We start from the raw sequence: 19,444 nt of genomic DNA, 5'->3' as shown, positions 1-19,444 counted from the left end.
TAGTAAGCCATATCTTTGGTCAGAGACTGCTAATACAGAACTAGTGAGGAACTGGCACCTTGACATCCACTAGGGAGACTGAAAATTTCCAGAACTGGTTATTTATAGGCTTGGCTAAGGATTCTTTTTTATTCATTACTACTTGATAAACAAGTTGGTCATCCTTTGATTTCCAGCAGCATTTGCATTTCAGTGAGACTTACCTGATATTTGCAGAGGCAGCTAGGAGAATTAGAATAATGATTTCTATTACTTTCAAGTAATTCCAGCTTCCTGATAATTTCTGAAAAGTCTCAGACTCAAAATGTCAGAGATAAACATCACTCATGGTGTTAGGAGGAGGAGTGCAATAATTTTTTCCTTGACCTTTGTTTAAACAGAAAAGCTTTGTGCAGTTGTTTGAAACAGATAATGGATATTTTAAATTGTTTTTACTTTGGTTAATAATAAATATAGCATTAAATAGTTTGCACCTTTAAAACTGAATTATTGTGCAGAAGTAAGAGGCCACAGAGAAAATTCTAAGAAGCTCTTCTTGCTCCACAGAGCAACTGTGCGATGACCTGTGCAAGACTGTGATCACAGGGGCAGTGGTGCTGTGCTTCGTCATCTCTGTGCTGGTTTCCTTCTACTGCATCCACCGGTACCACAAGAACGCCCCGAAGCCGCCCATCGCCTCGGCAGAAATGACGTTCCGGCGCCCCGTGCAGCCCTACCCCATCAGCTACTCCTCCAGCAACGTCCGCCGGCCTTCCCTGGACTCCATGGAGAACCAGGTGTCTGTGGACACCTTCAAAATACCAGTAAGCTGATGCCATTTTCCATGCTGATGTCAGCCTTGTTTATGCATGCAGACAATGTTACAGGGGTGCAGTCCATTCATGGAAACACCCATTACCTTCAAATAGCAGCACTGGAAATCACATGCACTGAAGATACTTCATGAATAATTGCATAAACATTTGAATTTGCTCTATAAGGCCAGTGTGTTCTTCCTTTTTTATTATGCTTTAATACATTGTACCATTTTAGGTTGATTTAAGCCAATGATTTTTACTGATGTAAGTGCATCTGACAGTACTGTGGTTTTATTTTTAACTTTGTCTGGTTGAGTACTAATGATCAGCGGGTTTGTATTCTCTCTAATGTGCCAAAGTGCTATAACAACACTAAGTTTCAAACATTACAGAAAAAACCCTCCTGAGATCTCTTCCTGATTTCTGATACACACATTGTAGATACCAGTTGGTGTGGGAGTTTTACCCACATTTAAGGACTTATGCCCAGTCATGCTGTCATACCTCTACTTTTTCCTGCTTTGAATCACACACTACCCAGGATTCCTGCCAGACGGAATGTTTTTATGAGCCAACGTGGTAAAGAAACACTGCTGCTTTATATGGCAACATCAGATCTGTTTGAGTGTTAGGTACTGAGGTCTTCACTGACCTTTTGCTCTGTTTCCTTTAGTTTCTTCCCTGGTTTGTACATCTGTCATCATTATGAAGCCTTAAGGCTTATTAGCAGTAATTTTATAAGAGGATGATTGTTGTCTCTGATCAGTTCTCAAGGGAAAACTTATTGAATGAAACTTCTCCATGAAAGTCACATGTTCATAGTTATTCTGAAAGCAAGCATTTATCCTGTATCACTTCATTTTTCATTTGTACCTGATTTCCCAGACCTGTAAATATTATTATTTATAGTCTATTATCCATAGACTACCTGTACAGCCTTGTTCTCAGGTAAGGGAAAGTACATTTGCAAAATACCTCGATACCCAGAAGCTTTTATAAGAACTCACTGATACTGATAAAAAGAGCAGCCAAACACTGCACACTGAAGTGCACCTATACCTAGGAATAGCTGCTCTTTTCCGTGCTTCATCTCACAGGGTTTCTTTTCTCTCCTGCAGGAAGATCCAAAGTGGGAATTCCCTCGGAAGAACTTAGTTCTGGGCAAGACTCTTGGAGAAGGAGAATTTGGAAAGGTTGTCAAGGCGACAGCGTTCCGACTTAAGGGAAGGGCTGGCTATACCACAGTGGCAGTGAAAATGTTGAAAGGTACCTTCCCATCAGGGCTTGAAATGGTTTGCAAACTATTTGTGGTAACCTCTGAATGGATTTTAAGAGGGGCTTGTGTGAAAGCAAAAGGTCAGCTGAAAACCCAGCAGTGTCACAGCTTCTCTTTCTTCCAGCATTCTGATACATTCTGACAGTCGCAATCTGCAGATTTGTGACTTTAGCAGTTAGCATCACATTGATCCAAGTAAGTAATTCTGAATCATGATGTGCAAGGACCCTCTGTCTTAACAAGGCAAATATATTAGATTCTGTTTGGCATTGATGGAAATATTGCAACGGTTTGTTAAAGCTTTCTGCTTCTTTTCTTCTATTCATTTTCCTTGGACAAAGCTTTTTAAATAAATCACTTGATAATCATATGAAGAGACAGTACAGACCTGTTAACTTTACTCTCCTGATTGAGAATTATGTCTAGTTTTATACTTTTTCATCTGCTTTTCAATGAGTAGGAGCTCTGTCAGAATGGCTTGAATAACCCAGTGCTGTCTCCTGCTGTCTTCAGTTTACCCTAAGACTTTAAACCTGTGGGGAACAAAGTATGCCTAGATAATGTTAAGATGATAATATGAGACCTTGCACTGAACCATTCGCTGCTGCTTACGAGTAAAAGCATGTCATTACAGGAAAATGTTATACTTCTTATTACCATTCCTGTTATAGTCAAAGCACATTTGCTACTCCTTGAGAGGAAAGATGCTGCACATCCCACCCCTTTACCTAAGAAGTAAATGGTTTGTGCAGTGCATGCCTTCATTGCAAGAGGTTCAGGTCACATGGAGGAAGTCGAAGAACAAAGATTTTTCAGAAGTGAAGATTAATTAACTATTACTTGTAATACTCAAGTAATGACCTGTGTTGTATTATGTTGTCAGTACAATAGTCACTATTTCATCTCATGTTTATTTGTGTACTTAGTGACATTGCTTTTTCTAGCACATTTTCATCAACATGTGACTGAGTTCAGATTCTAAGATACAGTGGTAAAAATGTTGCTTTTACTTGCAGATGGTTTGACTTTCAGTTTTTCCTAGCTGTTATGGAGGAAAGAATTGACCAAATTGACAATGCAAAGGAGTAAACCTTTATTTTAAGCACCTTATTTTAATAAATTGATCTGACATTTACTGTAATACTTCAGGCTCTAATGAAGCCCTCTGTAATGTAAATTCAATTGCAGATAGTCAGCTGAAATTCCATTTTCCAGCTTGACTGTGGGGAGCATTTGTCATTCTGCAGATATTTATGTGCTATTATTGGCTTAACTTTACTGTTCACACATGACAATTGAAGCATAAGGACCAGTGCGTTAGCTTCAGTGGCCTTTGCAATCCTGCCAGGAAGGACAAAGGGCAGTTATTTTGGATCAGACCAGCACCACCTATTCTTCCCCTGTACCAGATGCAGAGCAGGTCATTTGTCCAAGTGTTAGAAACTGAGTGATCTTTAAAGGGCAGTAGTAGGCACACTGGTATGTTATTGCCTCTTATTATATGAAGATCTCCTTCCTGGGCTGGGTAGATGGGCACAATCTGGGTAAGACCAGGACTCTCCCTACTGTGACAACTTGGTGGTACTGTGGTAGGGAACCGGGAGCAATGAGCTGAGCCAAAATAGTCTTGGAGCTTTGGATGGAGGTTTAAAGGAACAGATGGATAATTTTTTCAGCCCATTGTTACCACTTTTCTCACATGAATTAAATTTGACCTCCTGCCTGATACGAATGCCCCCATTACAATAAAATTAAAGGGGAAAACACCAACCAATACATAAATACAAACTATTCAGAGTTTGTTAAAATGAGTGGCCTAAAGCTTTAGAGCTAAATGTCTCCATTTGAAGTTAGTTTTTTTTGGCAGACAAACAGGCATGTTAACTTTGGTGTGTTCTGTTTGTTCACATCACACAGCTCCAAAACTGCAAAAAATAGGACTTTTCTTACAGGCAATAAGTTGACATTTTTGATTTTTGTTTTACATAAATATGTGCTTTGTGTAGTTTTTATCAAGTGAGAGACCAGTTGATATTGTTCCCCCTGCAGTGGAAGATTCTCTACTGTGAGTGCAAATTCAGAGTACAAGATAATATTAGGCAGATACAAACATGCAGTTCAGATACAAACATAAGAATAGAACAGAATAACTATTTTTATAAGGAGGGCAAACTGGTCACACATGAATAGGCAAATAAATCCTTTGGTGCTCACAGCCTTTATGAAAAAAACCACACAGTACAGTGCCAAAGAGCAGAAGCCAAACTTGGTTTTATTATCCTTAAATCAGGATGAACACATCCTTGTCAATGTCCAGTGATGACACTGGAGGAACTGTCCAGGCCGGTTCTGTGTGTCAGAGAGATTAAGGATGAGGAAGAAGAAGGGTTATCTCTGACCTATGGTGTCTTTATGACTAGAGATCTCCTTCAAACCCCAGTGCACTCAAAGAGGAAGCTTGTCAGTCTGAAGAATTCTGCAGAAAGGCAAAAAACACTTGAAAGGTTAAGCCTTTTGGGGCCATATGTTGCCACATGATTCTCACTGACATCGGTGAAGTCTGCATACGTGTCCCCCAGTAAAATCAATTTTTAATTGTACATTTAGCTTCTGAATGCTGAATCTGGATGTATGCTACAAGAGTAAGCTGGTAGATTAGTGGATTTTTACTCTGTTGGAAAATGTATTTCGGAGAAGGAATGAGTGAGTCTATATTTGTTTGATCAGCGTGAGAGCTTGGCTTTCATAGGCTTCTGAAGCTTTTATTGCACTGGATCACCCTAAGAAGTTGCTTTAGAACACCAGAAAAGGTCTGTAATAATTTCATGGCATTTAAGACATTACAGACTTGGCTCCTGATTCTTGCCTGACCTCCTTGTTCTGCAGTCCTTAGTATCAGGGCAGAGCAATGCTTAGAGCAGGCTGCTAGCAAGCCACATTCACTTGCTTCTGATGTGGATGGCTGCAGGACACCAGAGATGCAAAAATTTCTCTCCTGTGGGGAAGTACAGAGTTTTCCAATCTCTTGCTAGCTCCGGGAGAGATGGTAGATCTCCTATTTCACACTTTACAATAGAGAACTCTTGAGTGATGCTTTCCTAACCAAAACTGTGTGTCTGTTCACTTTCTGCAGAAAATGCTTCCCAGAGTGAGCTGCGAGATCTCCTGTCAGAGTTCAACCTTCTGAAACAAGTCAACCATCCTCATGTCATCAAACTTTATGGAGCCTGCAGTCAAGATGGTAAATACTAAAAGCTTGTTACTAAGATGAAACCATCCAGAAAGAAAATATAATGCAGTTTGTTGATGGATTTCAACAACTGCTTAATGATTGCTGAGCATCCTTTAAATTTGCTGTTGACTGAAAAAAGAGGGATATATTAAAAGAACAGTACTTGAAGGGAAAGGGAAATACTAATTCAGTGTAACTAAGCATTCTTCCTGTGGTTTTCCTCAATGCACATTTTGATTCTGAAGCTATTTTAAATTACAAGTCTCATACAAATTCTCTTCCAATCAATCTATTTTCTCATATTATGTTAATAATCATTGTTTTCAAATGTGACTTACATTTCAAATTTGAGTTTTCCTTATTGTTGTTATTATTTATACTAAAACAATTTAAATAGACAACTACAGCCATATATAGACAAATATGGCTGGATAGTTAGGTTGATACTCAGTTTGCCTCCACTGTCATAAAACTATTGTCTCCCTCTGGTTATGAAATGGTTTCTAAAAGCCACAGTCATTAACAAGCATGTTTCAAGGAGAAAAATCTGCAGACACGTGTATTATAAGTTGCCAATGAAACAAATTTTGTTCTGAATAGGAGTTGCTCATTTTAAGTAAAGTGGCATGGCAACATTCTCTTCCTTTTGCATCTGCAGTTGTGCAGCCTGAAATCGCAGCATGGATTCTGCAAACTTGGGCAAAGGCCTGCCTTCTTTGCCCACCCAGTTCTGTAGCAAATGTCACTTTTTAGTTGTAGACAGAGAATGTAATTCAGGAGTGAGTCATCTCTGAGTCTTAGTAAGGTAATGAGCCAGTGGGGTGGGTTCGTTTTTTTTTTTTTTTTCTTTTCAGTACAATGTATTTTTCATCCCAAAGGAAGTGAAATGTTTCTGAGTCACAGGCTTTTAATAATATCAAGTTAATTCATTAGCGTATGAGGTAGGAGGGCTTTGATACAGCACACAAATGTATTTATCATTAGGTAAGTATTATTGAGTAGATATTATTCATGTGCGTAATGGGGAGGAGAAATTAATGGATTGTAATGCCAGAATGTTTCTAAGTGCTGTCAAAAGGCACCTTAAACACAGTGCTGGAATTAGCAGATGATTTGAGCTCAGTATCACAAGCCCAAGAAGATCATTTTAATTTTAAAGTTTCTCTAAGTTAGGCTGCTTCACAGATCCAATTTGTATGAAGGTTGTCTGGTTTTTTGGTCTCAGATTATCTAGATGAGGGATTATAGGCAAGAGCCAGCATTCTGCTTTGATTTAGCCTGAAACTCATTCTCATTGCATAGAGGATCTAAGCTAAAAATACTTTTATTTCAGTGCTTTTTACATAAAGGACAGAGGTGTCTGGAGCCTCTGACTGTTCAAAACAATATGCTGATTAGAAAAGACTTGTTTGAAAAAGACCCCTAAAATGGTTATCTATGAATTGTTTACTGAGCTGTGTGTTCGTTTATTTCAGGCCCACTGTATTTAATTGTGGAATATGCCAAATACGGCTCTTTGCGCAGTTTCCTCAGGGAAAGTCGAAAAGTAGGCCCGAGCTACGTGGGCAGTGATGGCAACAGAAATTCCAGTTACTTGGATAACCCTGATGAGAGAGCCTTAACGATGGGAGACCTGATATCGTTTGCATGGCAGATATCCCGAGGGATGCAGTACCTTGCAGAAATGAAGGTAGGGCAGGCAGGGGTGATCTCAGCGTGTGATAGACGTGGAGCAAGCAGCTGGTTCCTCACAAGAAGCATAAACACTCCTGTTGTTTCCTTCCAAAAGCTTGTGCATCGGGATTTAGCAGCCAGGAACGTGCTGGTGGCAGAAGGGCGCAAAATGAAGATTTCTGATTTCGGCCTCTCGCGTGATGTATATGAAGAAGATTCCTATGTAAAGAGGAGCAAGGTACAGTGTGTGAAAAGCAGCAGTGGAAATTATTGCCTAATCAAGGAAATTAAATTATACTGTGGGACTTGAGCATGGATGATAAGGAGAGTGGCTATTTTTATTAACTTAAGATAATTATTTTAAGGAAATAAAAATGACAATGAAGGAAAAGCATGAGTTTAACCAGTGGGATAGAAATACATATATATATATATATATATATATAAAGTAAACTATGTATCATCTTTAAGTAACTATTACCTCTTCCACTCCTCATTTATCTAGTCCTCTCATTCCATTCCTTATTTGTCCAGTTCCTCATCAAACTACATGAAAACACAAAAAAAACCCCATCTTTTTTTCTTTCTCTCTTCCTATTTATAATTTAAATTATCAACTAAAAATACCAAAGAGCTGAAAAATAAATAGACAATTTATAGCAAGTTCCACACAACTTCCACAAGTCAGTCCTGGGCTAGACTGTGATGTTCGTGAACACAGCATCCCACTGACTGTGTCAGATGAGCAATGGTGGTTCAGTTCCCTCTGCAGCTTAATATGAAGGAGCTGCCAGCAGAATTCTTTTGCGTGTGAAAATGTTAAGATTTTATGAGAAGATTTCCATAAATACTCTGAATTTTTAGTTTAGCTTTCTCTGTTTTTAAGGGCCAGTGTGTGTGAATGTTGCATAAGTCAAAATGAGTTGTGTGGAAAAAAGCTTCTAGAAGACATGATCTTATGTAAAAGGGCATTGCCATGTTCATTTAGCTGTCTTCTGATGGATGTGTGTTTACATTGATTCATAACAATTCCTCTATATTTTAAGAGTAATGCATTTACATAAAGGCAGTTTGGCAGTTTAGTTGTATTTGGTGGGGCATGATGTATTGAGTGGATATTTGCTCTTTACTTCTGAGACACTCACCACTTCAGTATTATTCAGAGCCTAACAAGCATCTGTCTGCTTGGATGGGGAGACAGGGAAAATAAGAATTTGAGAAGGAAGAGGAAGTTTCAAATCCTACTGAAATACTTTTTGCATCGATATATATGGATTTTGTGAGAATGAGAAGTAAGACATATGAGTGCTAATCATACTGTGAAGGTTATGAAACATCTTGGAAATTTTGCATACCTATATTTTTATGAATATTTGTGGTAGATTACTCAGATTTTCTCAGTGAATTTCTGCCAGTGAAAAATAGCAACTTGTAGATTCCACTTAGAAACTAATAACCAAATATGACTGTCCAGGTTCAGTTCTGAAACCAAAGGTATCTGTAACATCCCGGTGCTTCTATTTATGCATCATCCCTAGTATAAATTAGATAGTTCTTCCTCTTTAATCATCATTCCTCATCATTTTTGCATCTGCACATTAACAAAGCTCTTTGTTAAGAGTTGAGTTTATCTGAATTAAACTGGTGACCACCTGCAAAAAGCCCCATCAGCTTATTGCACATAATTAGATTGCTGAAGTGTGTGAGAGCACATGACCTAGTTTGTTTAAAAAATCTTGAAGCTATTCTCTTCACTGTTTTTCTTACGAAATGCCAAATCATAAGTGCATTGGCAAGTGCTGTAGTATGGACAGACTGTGTTTTACTACTTTGAAGACAAATATCTTGTTTTTTCACTTGGAAACTTATTTTTCTGACCATTACTGCTTTTTTACCCCCTAGGGTCGAATCCCTGTGAAATGGATGGCCATAGAGTCACTATTTGACCATATCTACACAACACAAAGTGATGTGTAAGTGTAAATTCTTTAATACTTTCTGGTTTGTGTGCTTGTTTACGGAGCTGGGGGAGGAAGCACAGCAAGGTGTGCAGGAGCCAAAGCCATTACTCTTGCAAAGAAATGTGAAGGAAGTCTGGATGGCACCATCAGCTGGCAATGATGCCCAAGATTTTTGCTGTTGAATTAAATCTGAATAAAAGATTATCAGAGGTATTTATGTACATAATTCTTGTTGAATCAGCAAGGGTTGGATCTGTTCATGTGACATGGTTGACTTAGAATATGTAGACACAGGTTAGTAGAGTTTGCTACAAATAATGGTCACACCTGAACTTCTCTGTTCTGTTCATCATTTGTCTGTAACACTGAGTGGCAGGTGAGGGATGGAGTGGAAGAAAGGAAAGGGAATTTAATGCTTGTCCTCTCTCCTGTTGAAATCAATGACAAAAATCCAGTCAGCTTAGTCAGGTTTCAGTGCCAAGATACAACCTTATTTTCATGATTAGGGAAACAGAGCCCCTGAAGTTGGATATGCTGGAATCTCCACCTGTGATGAAGAGAAGGCAAAGCAGCCACAGCTGAATTATCCCCATGTCTGATAAGCATGGGGCCAGGCAGAAAAGTGTTTGTAGACATTTTAAATTCAGAATCAGATGCTTTTCATTTCTTTCTCTCTGGGGTGAATGATACTTGTGACTGGTCACCAGACTGACTCTAAAGCTAAAGATTATTTATTTAGGAGAAAAACCTCTAGAGGACTGTAAAAGCAGCAGTACATGGGTCTGATTTTATGCTAGGTAGAATCTTGATACCTTTTAAGTTTGCCTTGAAAGAGAGCATGTCTTGCTCTCTTGTAATGTTTTTGTTATACTCAAATGGAGTAAAATGCCAATTTGGGTGGCATTGCACTTTGAGGGGAAGAACACTTTGATAATAGCTGGATGTCAAAATATGCACCTTTAGATTTATACTTCTAAAATTATTACCATTAACTTTTTACTCTTCTCTCTGCAGATAGAGCAGTTTTAGTGAAATAAAATATTTTGCACACCTTGGAAATTCCTTACAAAATGAATTTCCAAAGTATTCTCCTGTACTTTATCCGTTGGAGTAAGAAAAGGAGAAAATAGGGATAATTCTTGAGATAATGACACTTTTACTTAGGTCAGTGTACAAGTTTTTCTGGGTCTCTTTTTATTCTCCTCAGAGCACCCATTGTGCTGAGTTGCTTCTCTAAAATTACTTTTCGCAAAGAATCGTTAAAATTCCTTTAAAAACCTCTAAGCATATTTTTAATTTCTTCTGTTTTATCACTATGGTTTGGGGCCAGAACAGATTGTGTTGTCATGCCTCTTCTTTGATTGCTGATTGATCATCTGGATCCAATAGCATTCCTCCCATTCCATTTTCCTGATGGGGTGCTATTAAGTAAGCCCAGGAGCGTGTTTCCTGTCAGTGGGATCCAACCCCACGCAGAGATTGCCCAGCTGGCATCACGCAGCCCGCTCAGAGCCCTGGGCAGCACAATGTGCTGTGTGCTGCCCTGCTTCCCAGGGCTGGCTTAGGATCTCTGCAGAGCTGTGCTGCTTGCCCAGCTCTCCTGAGGTGCCTCAGGAGCAGGGCACTGTGCCGTGCACGTCTGCTCCATGCAGTGCCAGAAAGGCTCCAGGTGTCTGCTGTGCTTACACTGTGCCTTTGTCTCACTCTGGCTCACCTTTGCTGTGTCATTGTACATTAAATAATCCAGGAGTGCTCTATAGCAGCTCCTCATTTAGCCAGGTTCCTGCAGAGCAGAACTGAACCACAGAGCTGCAGAGCAAATCCTTTCGAGCACCAGGTTCCTTTTGCTACATTGATGTTTTAGATAATAGCACTCACTGAAAATATTATTTTATGGACATTATTTGGTGTTTGTGGTGATGCAGTTATATTTTAGGTGAACATATTACTCTACAACCATTCCATTATGCCCTTTTTTCTGATGTTCTGTTTCTGTTTTCCACCCTCTTCCTCTTCAAGATGTTCTGTATAGTTAGTGGTCAGCAGAGCTTAATAACAGTACCACTTGCCAGCATTTACAAAAAACCCATTTTTGCTTCAGAGGTTGATGACATCAGTGGAAAGCTATCCTACTATCTTCTTCACATACTTTTCTTTCCTGGCTTTTTGTGATTATATTTTTATTCAACAATAAACCAAATACAGTGGGAAATTCTTCATTTCTCATTTCTTCTCCTGTAGTACTTAATTTGTATAACAATCTGAAAGTACTGCAGCATTCTACAGCATTCTATTCTAATATGTTCACTTACTGAACAACTTCAGTTAAGAAATTGTTCATCTGATCCCTCCTTCCATATTCTGTAAATTCCTCCTAAGCAGAAGTGGATTTTGGAAATAAAACTGCCGTGCTCCAGAGTTTATTTGAATTAATCATGGACAGCATTGTAACCTGATGGCAGAGCATAATTGGCTTCAAAAAGGATATGAGGAGAAATATTAATAAAGTATATGAAAATGCTATAAATATTAATATGATTTCAAGAATGTGCAGAGTGATTAAAAATTAATTCAGTGAATGGCATTAGGCAGAGGAATGGCAGCATACCACTTGGGACCGTGTGAGAGTCACTTTGACTTCTCTGACAATGTGGGAAGTTTTATTACTGTACCTTTGGGGTTACTTTTGTTCTTTAAAATGTGAGAAGCACAGGTGGAAGAGAGTCAGACAGGAGATGAGGTATTTGGCTAACATTTTAAGATGGAATTTTCATAGGGAGTTAGACACGGCTGTTTGGTTTGGCAGTAGGTGTCAAACACTTCTTAAAATTTTCTTTAAAATGGAGTTTACAGAAAAATTGCCCAAAGCTAGCGTTTTTCATAAATTGTATGCAATTTTGCTTCCAGATGCATCCCATTGAGCAGCCCCAGTGTAGACTCATTTCCTTCCTTTCAGGCATCCAGATTTTGTCAGTTGTCAGTTTAGCAGATTCAGAGTCAATTGTAGCTTCTTTGTGTCTCAAAAAACCTTTCACTAAGAAAAGAAAATAATTTTTGCCTCATTTCTCCTGGCTTGCTCTCCAGTAATGGACTAATTTATCTAAATATTTCTCACCCATTGTGCAAGGTCTTTTTGTTTGCGCTCAACAGAAATTCACTATTTCTTTTGTTGATTTCAGAAAGTGGTTTCTTCTGTTCTGTGTCAGAGTTCATTTTAGGCATTTGGTATTTCCAGAGGAAATTTTTTCCTCTTTTTTCATCAAGAAAGAAGATTAAGTCCTGAATTACTGAAATGGCCCAGCTGACCAGCTGAAGTCAAAGGTGTTACTTTTGATTGAAATAAACACCTTGTGTTGTCTCAGTTGAGACAGCAAACCAGCCCTGTGGTAACTCTGTAAATTTAATTCAGAGTTATTCTGAATACAGGAGCTAATTAGGGAGGTTAGACTGATACAGGAGCCCTGTGCAGCAGAGGAACAAGTCTTTGGGCTGGGCCACCAGAGAAAGGACTTTCTGCTGTCTAGAGAAGATGGATCTTCCCAGGGTATATTTAGCTTTTATCAGTGGATAAAATAGGGGTATCTGTTCTCTCTACTGTCTTGGTTGCTAACATTTTCAATGAACAGTATTTGGGAACAAGGATGGCCCTGCTTGCATCTGAACAGCTTCTCTGTCATGAGGTGCCTTGAATTTTGTTGATTTCTGAAAATACTAGGAAGAGGTTTGTGGTGTAAATTCCACACTAAGCTTGTGAAACTTACCACTCTATATAAAAGCTGGTTTTGTCTTTTTCAGATGGTCATTTGGAGTTCTGCTATGGGAGATTGTTACTTTAGGAGGCAATCCTTACCCAGGTATTGCTCCTGAAAGACTCTTTAACCTCCTAAAAACAGGCTATAGAATGGAGAGGCCAGAAAACTGCAGTGAAGAAATGTAAGTAACTCTTGATCTGATTAGATTCAGAAAACATTAATAAGTATACTTGGAAAAAAAAAGGTTTAAATAAAACCCTCATAAATACTATTCTGTTTTTCTTAGAGATATAGTCAAAATATGTCATGCTTTAAGGAATATGATGAAATCAGTGAACAGTAAAGTGAGGGAAAAAAACTGCCCACAGAATGCCTACGGCTATATCCAAACCATTTGTAGGGTATTGAATAACATGCTTGCCAAACAATTAAAAGAGTTTGTACATTCAAAACTCCTGAGGGTAGGGGAAGGAGGAAACTCCATAAAACACAGTGGTAGCTGAAATATTCAAGAAAATGTCATAGTACTTTCTGCAAATGAAACAGATACTCCATCCACAGTCATTGTCTATTAGTTGTCACAGCATTCCAGAGGAAAAATGGCACCATGGCCAAGAAATCTACACCCCTGAAGATAAAAATTTTCTGTGACTTGATAAGCCCATGGCTTTGGAGACAGTTCATAATTTGTTGGCTGATTCATTAAAACACATTCAATGTGAAATACCTTTTTTTCTGTTATCTTCCATGGCATTTGGTGATGAGGCATGATTTTATGTTCATTGATTCTGGTTGCGGTTTATTGAAAGTTCCCAAGCTTCAATCATTGTGATCACTCTTTTGACTGATTTTCAGTTGGAAGGATGCTTTGTCCACATCTGGGCTGAGAAAAAAAATTTAATATAAATAATAGTGTAAATAATATTTTTTTTAACATACAGAGAAAAACATTAAGTATTTCCAAATTTAGGGCAGTGTAGAAGCTTACAGGAATGATTGGCAATTATAGTCTAAGAAATGTATAATACTAGTTCTTTATTTGTTTCATCTCAGTGAGGAATATTCATTCCACAAACATGTTATGTCATTGATAATTATTATTTTAGGCAAGCTGACCACATCTGAGTTTCTGGGATTTTTTAAATTGAAGCTAAATCATGGTTTTCTGACTTTTTTCAGATTTTCTTCTGTTTTACTCAATTTTTTTCTGACAGCTTGTGAAAGCCCACTTTAAGGACCATTTTTCTCAAATTGCATTCTCTCCTATACTCAGTCAAGTATGAGAGGGGTTGTGGATGAAGGCATAAAATGCAGTGCTTTTCAATAGCTTCCTATAGTTCTCATAGCCCACTGTTTCCACCATTAGAGCACTTATGTGGACAGATCACTCAGTCCGGAGAACAGCTGAGCTAGAAAAATGACATGAATGGCACAGGTTGGAGAGGTACGCTTCCAGAACTTTCCAATGTCCGTCTGATAGTCACTCAACTATAAAACTTTAATTCTGTTCCCTTTCCTTTCCACATGCTGTGCTATAGAAGGCAGTTAAAGAGAGAATAAATAATATATTTAATCAAAAGAACAATAATAGAAGTAATCAAAAGAACATTAGTTTCTACACATAGTCTTAGGCTAGGCTTCACTTTGAAGAAAAGTTTACAGAAACTTAAGAATTCGAACAAATGAAAACCAGAATTCTGCTTTTTGGTGTAACAGCAGAGTTTTTCAGTTTGATACACAAATTTCTTGTGTCATACACAAAGTGAACTAGCAATCTGGCATGCTGTCCTTCTTTTGAGGTGGTTCCTTGAGAAAGTGAAACCTGAGAGGACAATCCTTCAAGGACAGCCAAGTGCATCATCATTTAAACTCATGGAGACTCTTGAAAATAAAAGCCCATTGTTGCGAGTGTCAGTTGTTAATTCCAGGGAACATTTAACAGTACTCACAACAGAGATTGATGTACTTGTGGATGATCTTCATGCCACGATTAAGTTCAGTGCTGTAAACCATTAGAGCAGAAGCAGGACCCATTTCTAACAGTTTGGGTTTTTTTCACCCTGTGACGGGTTCCAGGTACAGCCTCATGTTGCGCTGTTGGAAGCAAGAAGCTGATAAAAGACCAACATTTACTGAGATCAGCAAGGAACTAGAGAAAATGATGGTGAAGAGTAGGGTAAGTGTGGAAAACATGGAATTTGAAAATTGTTGTGGTCTTCTGAGTTTGAATGTACAGAAATAATTACTTTTAAATTTTACTTTAAAGCAAAGGAACTTATTCTTCATCAAATCTTGAAGCTTTTACATATCTAGTTCCTTCTACATGCATGCAGCTTTTTGAAAGCAGTATTACCTCTTCTAATAGCTTTGGTGACTTCAGCTCAAAATGTGGATGTATTATTCTTAACTTGTCTATTTTCTTTAAATAATAGCAATAATTTAAAAACCATTATGAAAAGTTACTCCTAAATTTCACTCCTAAATAAATAACGTTAGAGAGCCAGAACTAGAAGAATGTGGTATTTCATGCATTTTAAATTAGTTGAAAATGCTTGACATTCACTTTTTTTTTGCATCAAAGCAATTCAGCAACACAAATAAAAACCAATTAATTCTTACTGGTGACCTACATATTTAGTTTTAGAACAGCAACCAAAGCTTTTTTGGCAATATTTACATAGTTATTTTATGCATTGTTATGTAATAGCTTTTGTAAATGATTATGAGATCTGAGTACCTTGTCCTTTAAGCATGCATATGTATCTCCATATATATATTTCAGGCATAAATATGGATCAGGTGTACCAGTAGCTGAAGGGCAAACAGAGCAGTTAGGACAGCTTTGCAGTTTGTTGGGTGTTTTGCTGATGTGCAGAATTAAGTAGGGGAAGTACTCATATGTCTCTAGCAGAGGCATTGTTCAGGCAAATGAGATGCTGCCAGAGCTGCTGTGGCTGCTGGAAAGCAGAGCCTCCTCAGGTGCCAGAGGTTCTAGAGAAAGGTTAATGCAGTGGGTCTGTAGTTCCTTGCTGTAAAGAAAACAGGTGCACATTTATGGTTTTTACCCAAACTGCCACGTGCATTAATGCAGCTTTTTATGTATTCATTTCTCAGGACTACTTAGACCTTGCAGCTTCCACGCCCTCTGATTCCTTACTGTACGATGATGGGCTCTCAGAAGAGGAGACACCTCTCGTGGACTGTAATAATGCTCCCCTCCCTCGAACCCTCCCTTCCACATGGATTGAAAACAAACTCTATGGTAGAATTTCACATGCATTTACTAGATTCTAGCAACACACAAAAAAAGCTGATTTTTCTTCTGCACTGTTCTCAGACTCTGTAACCCCATTACAGTGTTTCTTGTCTGAATGAAGCCAATCAAAATTTGCTTGGAAGCTTTTTTGGGGGTTTTTGTTTGTTTGTTTGTTTGTTTTTTCTTTTGGTAAATGTCAAAGTTTGCATCAGGATCCATCCTTTAGTCATTTTGCAGCTGTGTCTAAAATAAACATTTTAAAAGGATGTGAAAATAAGTAAAATGACTAGATATCATACAGTAAAAGCAAAAAAAAAAGATCAGGGAAGTATTCTCAGGGGAAACATAAAATACTAATTAGTATCTAATTCAACTATCCTGTTGGGGAGGCTACAACATTTCAAACGTGTTAGATTCTGCACCTCTAATTTAAGCAATAGCCTTTTTTTTAATACTGTTTTTTGCCATAACTCAGTGATAACACTCATCTGCAACATTTTTCATTTATTCAGAAGGATGTCTAAATTTCAGCTGCTATTAGTACATTTTGGATCTATAAGCTGAAATGTATTTAATGTATCATAGTATGAAAACAGATTATTATATACAGAAGGTAGAAGTACTGTATATAAATATTATATACAGACTAAACTGACATGTAAAATCCTTTGAAAACTTAATTAACAATGGGCATTTTGAAAATATCGTCTGTTTTCACGTCCTTTGATTTGTTATGAATATGTTAGTACTAAACCTTGACTCAATGATGTAGCAAGTGTTTTTAAAAAGAACATACGCTTTCATATTGTGATGGTGAGATGGACAGTAAAAATGGTTCTTGCCAAAACTCCTATATTTTGTCTTCTGATTAAATATCTTACATGGTTTTAGATACTTACTAACATCACAGATACTTTTTTCATTCTTCAAGCAGTATGACTTTTGAAAAGTTGGATCTTTTAGTTTAAAAGTTGCCATTAATACATGGCTTTGGGTCTGTTTTTGATCTATACCTTAGCTATTATTTTCTTCATTAGGTATTCTCAACTCATTGATTTTGGGGCACTTAGTGCAGTAGCAGAAAAAAGTTGCCACAAGGTTGATGTCAGATGCTGAATGCTTAATAAGCAACAGAATCAGATTTCTGTTTTTGAAAATCTCAACCCTGCTATGATTCTGTGCTTGCACAGCTGAATCAACATGGTGCTAAGCACTCTGCATCCATTTTGGTTATCACTTGTGCCTAAACACAGAAACAGTTACTGCACTCTATGCAAATAATTACAGGCCTGAAATGCAACTTTAAATGCTGAATCAAGACAGGAGTGCTCAGCATTTTGTTGGACTTTACTCAGTTGCGCTCCTGGGGTTTCCTGAAATTAAGCAGGGGATCCCTGGTGGGGGTGTGAAAATGTTCCCAGAACCTCACTGAAGCCAAAGGAAAAGCATCCATTTAAATAAATGGAAATGTTCTATCATTAAAATGGACTTTGGATCCTGTCCCAAATAGGTTTATTAATTCTTGGAGCATCTCCTGTACAGCAAGAACTTTCTCTTGCAAAGCAATATATTGCTACATGATTGTTAAAATATAAAATTATGGAAAATTGGAGGCTTATGAGAAGAACAATTCTTAGCTTTTTATTATGCACATGTGCATGCATGCACACAATTTTTTATTGAGTAAGCACTTTAATTTATCCAGGTTTTTTGCCTGCATCTGAATTTCTGCTTCAGGGATTTCAAAACATCATTTATATGAATTGATTTGGGACAAAATCCAGTGGGCTGGCTTAAAGTATTGAAGGGAGTTTTGCCAAGGGCCTTACTGTCTGCACATGAAGTTATGGTTCTTCAGTGCAGAAAAAATTATCTGTTTTCATTTTTAGGCATGTCATACCCGAACTGGCCTGAGGAGAGTCCCGTTCCACTCACAAGATTCGATGGCACTAACTCTGTGTTTTCAAGATATGCAAATGATAGTGTATATGCTAACTGGATGGTTTCACACTCAGCGGCAAAGTTTATGGACAAGTTTGATAGCTAAAATTTTCTTTGTGAAAGGTAATGGGCTCCTGAGGAAAGCAAGGAGGCAAAGAGTGGGAAGTCCATTGACTTGTTCTTTGTACAATCAACAACTAACTTTCAAATTGGCAAATCCCTTTATTGGTAGTTTTTCAAGTGTGTTATTTATGCTGAAGACTATAACTGGTACTCTCCTCTTTCAGAAAACATATCAAGCTGGATAAGAGTTGTAGTTCTGGTACTTCTTTCTAAGTTGCCAGTTTGCATATCGTTCCATTTGGCAACTTCTTAGTGCAAATGGCCTTGCACTTCATCCTCAGTGGTTTTTAGACTAACCATCCTGTGTTACAGCGTTCTGGGATGATAAAATGTACCTGAACTGCTACTTTTATAGTGGCTGTTAGCATACAACCACTCGATCTAAGCAGGAAGCACAAAAATATATAGAAGGGAGGAGGGTAACAGGCTCCCAGATGACTGAACTTGCTATCAAATGACAAGTGTTAGAATGATGTTGGCACTAACAAAGCCAATATATTGGTTTGGAAGCAAACATTTAGTAACTCAATAGAGGACTTGAGATTCAACATTTGAAGTCTTGTAAAAGGTATTGTCTTGTCTTAATGAGAAGAGAATTTGTTTTATTAGTCTTAACTTCTCTTACCTTTAGCACAATGGAGATAAATTTGATACAAGATAAGCTGTATAGACTGATGGCAATCAAGAATGTTCGTCTGACACATTTACTTTCCATCACTTTCCATGTTAGTAATGTTAAAACATACAGTCATACAATCATAGTTTCTTCTATGAGTTAAAAATAGGCTATACAGGATTTTTAGACTGAATTCATAGAATAGAACAGTAACATCATAGAATGGTTTGTGTGGAAGGGAACTTGAAGGTCATCTAGTTCAACTCCCTGCCCCACTGGCCACTCTGCTGTGGGGAGGGACACCTTCCACTAAACCAGGTTGCTCAAATTCCTATCCAGCCTGGACTGGAACACTGCCAGGGATGTGGCATCCACAATTTCTCTGGGCAGCCTGTTCTAGTACCTCACACCTTCACAGTAAAGAACTTATTTTTAATATCTAACCTAAACCTGCCTTCTTTCAGTTTAAAACCATTTTCCTGTCTAACATTAAATGCCCCAATAAAAAACTCCATGTCCAGCTTTCCTGTAGCTCTCTAGGTACTGAAAGGTTGCTCTAAGTTCTCCCCAGAGCCTTCTCTTCTCCAGGCTGAGCAGCCAAAACTCTCTCAGCCTGTCTTTATAGGAGAGGTGCTCAGCCCTCTGACAGTCTTTGTGACCTTTGTCGGGACCCGCTCTAAGAACAGGTCCATGAAGTCCTTCTGCTGGGAATGCCAGAGTTGATGCAGCTCTCTGGGTTGGGTCTCAGAAGAATAGAGGAGAGGAAAGCCGTCCTTGACCTGCTCCCCACACTGCTTTTGACGTAGCCTGGGATAC

At 38.2% G+C, this 19,444-nt stretch overlaps 1 protein-coding gene and 1 long non-coding RNA gene across 4 annotated transcripts in view; one reads left to right on the top strand and one right to left on the bottom strand.

Annotated features, from left to right (window-relative positions):
* Positions 1–19,444, top strand: part of RET (ret proto-oncogene) — an 87,046-nt gene that overhangs the window by 56,350 nt on the left and 11,252 nt on the right. The window contains exons 12-21 of one of the 2 annotated variants that reach the window (XM_072930994.1): positions 547–803; positions 1,916–2,063; positions 5,207–5,314; positions 6,781–6,995; positions 7,095–7,217; positions 8,882–8,952; positions 12,736–12,873; positions 14,769–14,868; positions 15,807–15,954; positions 17,838–18,012. In XM_072930994.1, the coding sequence (XP_072787095.1) occupies positions 547–803; positions 1,916–2,063; positions 5,207–5,314; positions 6,781–6,995; positions 7,095–7,217; positions 8,882–8,952; positions 12,736–12,873; positions 14,769–14,868; positions 15,807–15,954; positions 17,838–17,995 (1,466 nt within the window). In that variant the 3' untranslated portion in view covers positions 17,996–18,012. Of the gene's footprint in view, positions 1–546; positions 804–1,915; positions 2,064–5,206; positions 5,315–6,780; positions 6,996–7,094; positions 7,218–8,881; positions 8,953–12,735; positions 12,874–14,768; positions 14,869–15,806; positions 16,802–17,837; positions 18,013–19,444 lie in introns of those variants that run through there. The other variant, XM_072930995.1, reaches the window with a different exon arrangement.
* The window catches only part of LOC115495760 (uncharacterized), a 29,938-nt gene continuing 14,820 nt past the window's right edge, over positions 4,327–19,444 (bottom strand). For both annotated transcript variants that reach the window (XR_005980797.2, XR_003961071.4), the window contains exons 4-6: positions 13,420–13,575; positions 6,981–7,198; positions 4,327–4,549 (exon numbers count right to left, since the gene is read on the bottom strand). This is a non-coding gene — a long non-coding RNA (uncharacterized lncRNA). The remainder of the gene's footprint in view (positions 4,550–6,980; positions 7,199–13,419; positions 13,576–19,444) is intronic.

The sequence above is a fragment of the Taeniopygia guttata genome, chromosome 6 (assembly GCF_048771995.1).
Source record: "Taeniopygia guttata chromosome 6, bTaeGut7.mat, whole genome shotgun sequence".
Lineage (NCBI taxonomy): Eukaryota > Metazoa > Chordata > Aves > Passeriformes > Estrildidae > Taeniopygia > Taeniopygia guttata.
Note: the sequence above shows the minus strand (reverse complement) of the source record. Positions and strands in the feature narration are given on the sequence as shown.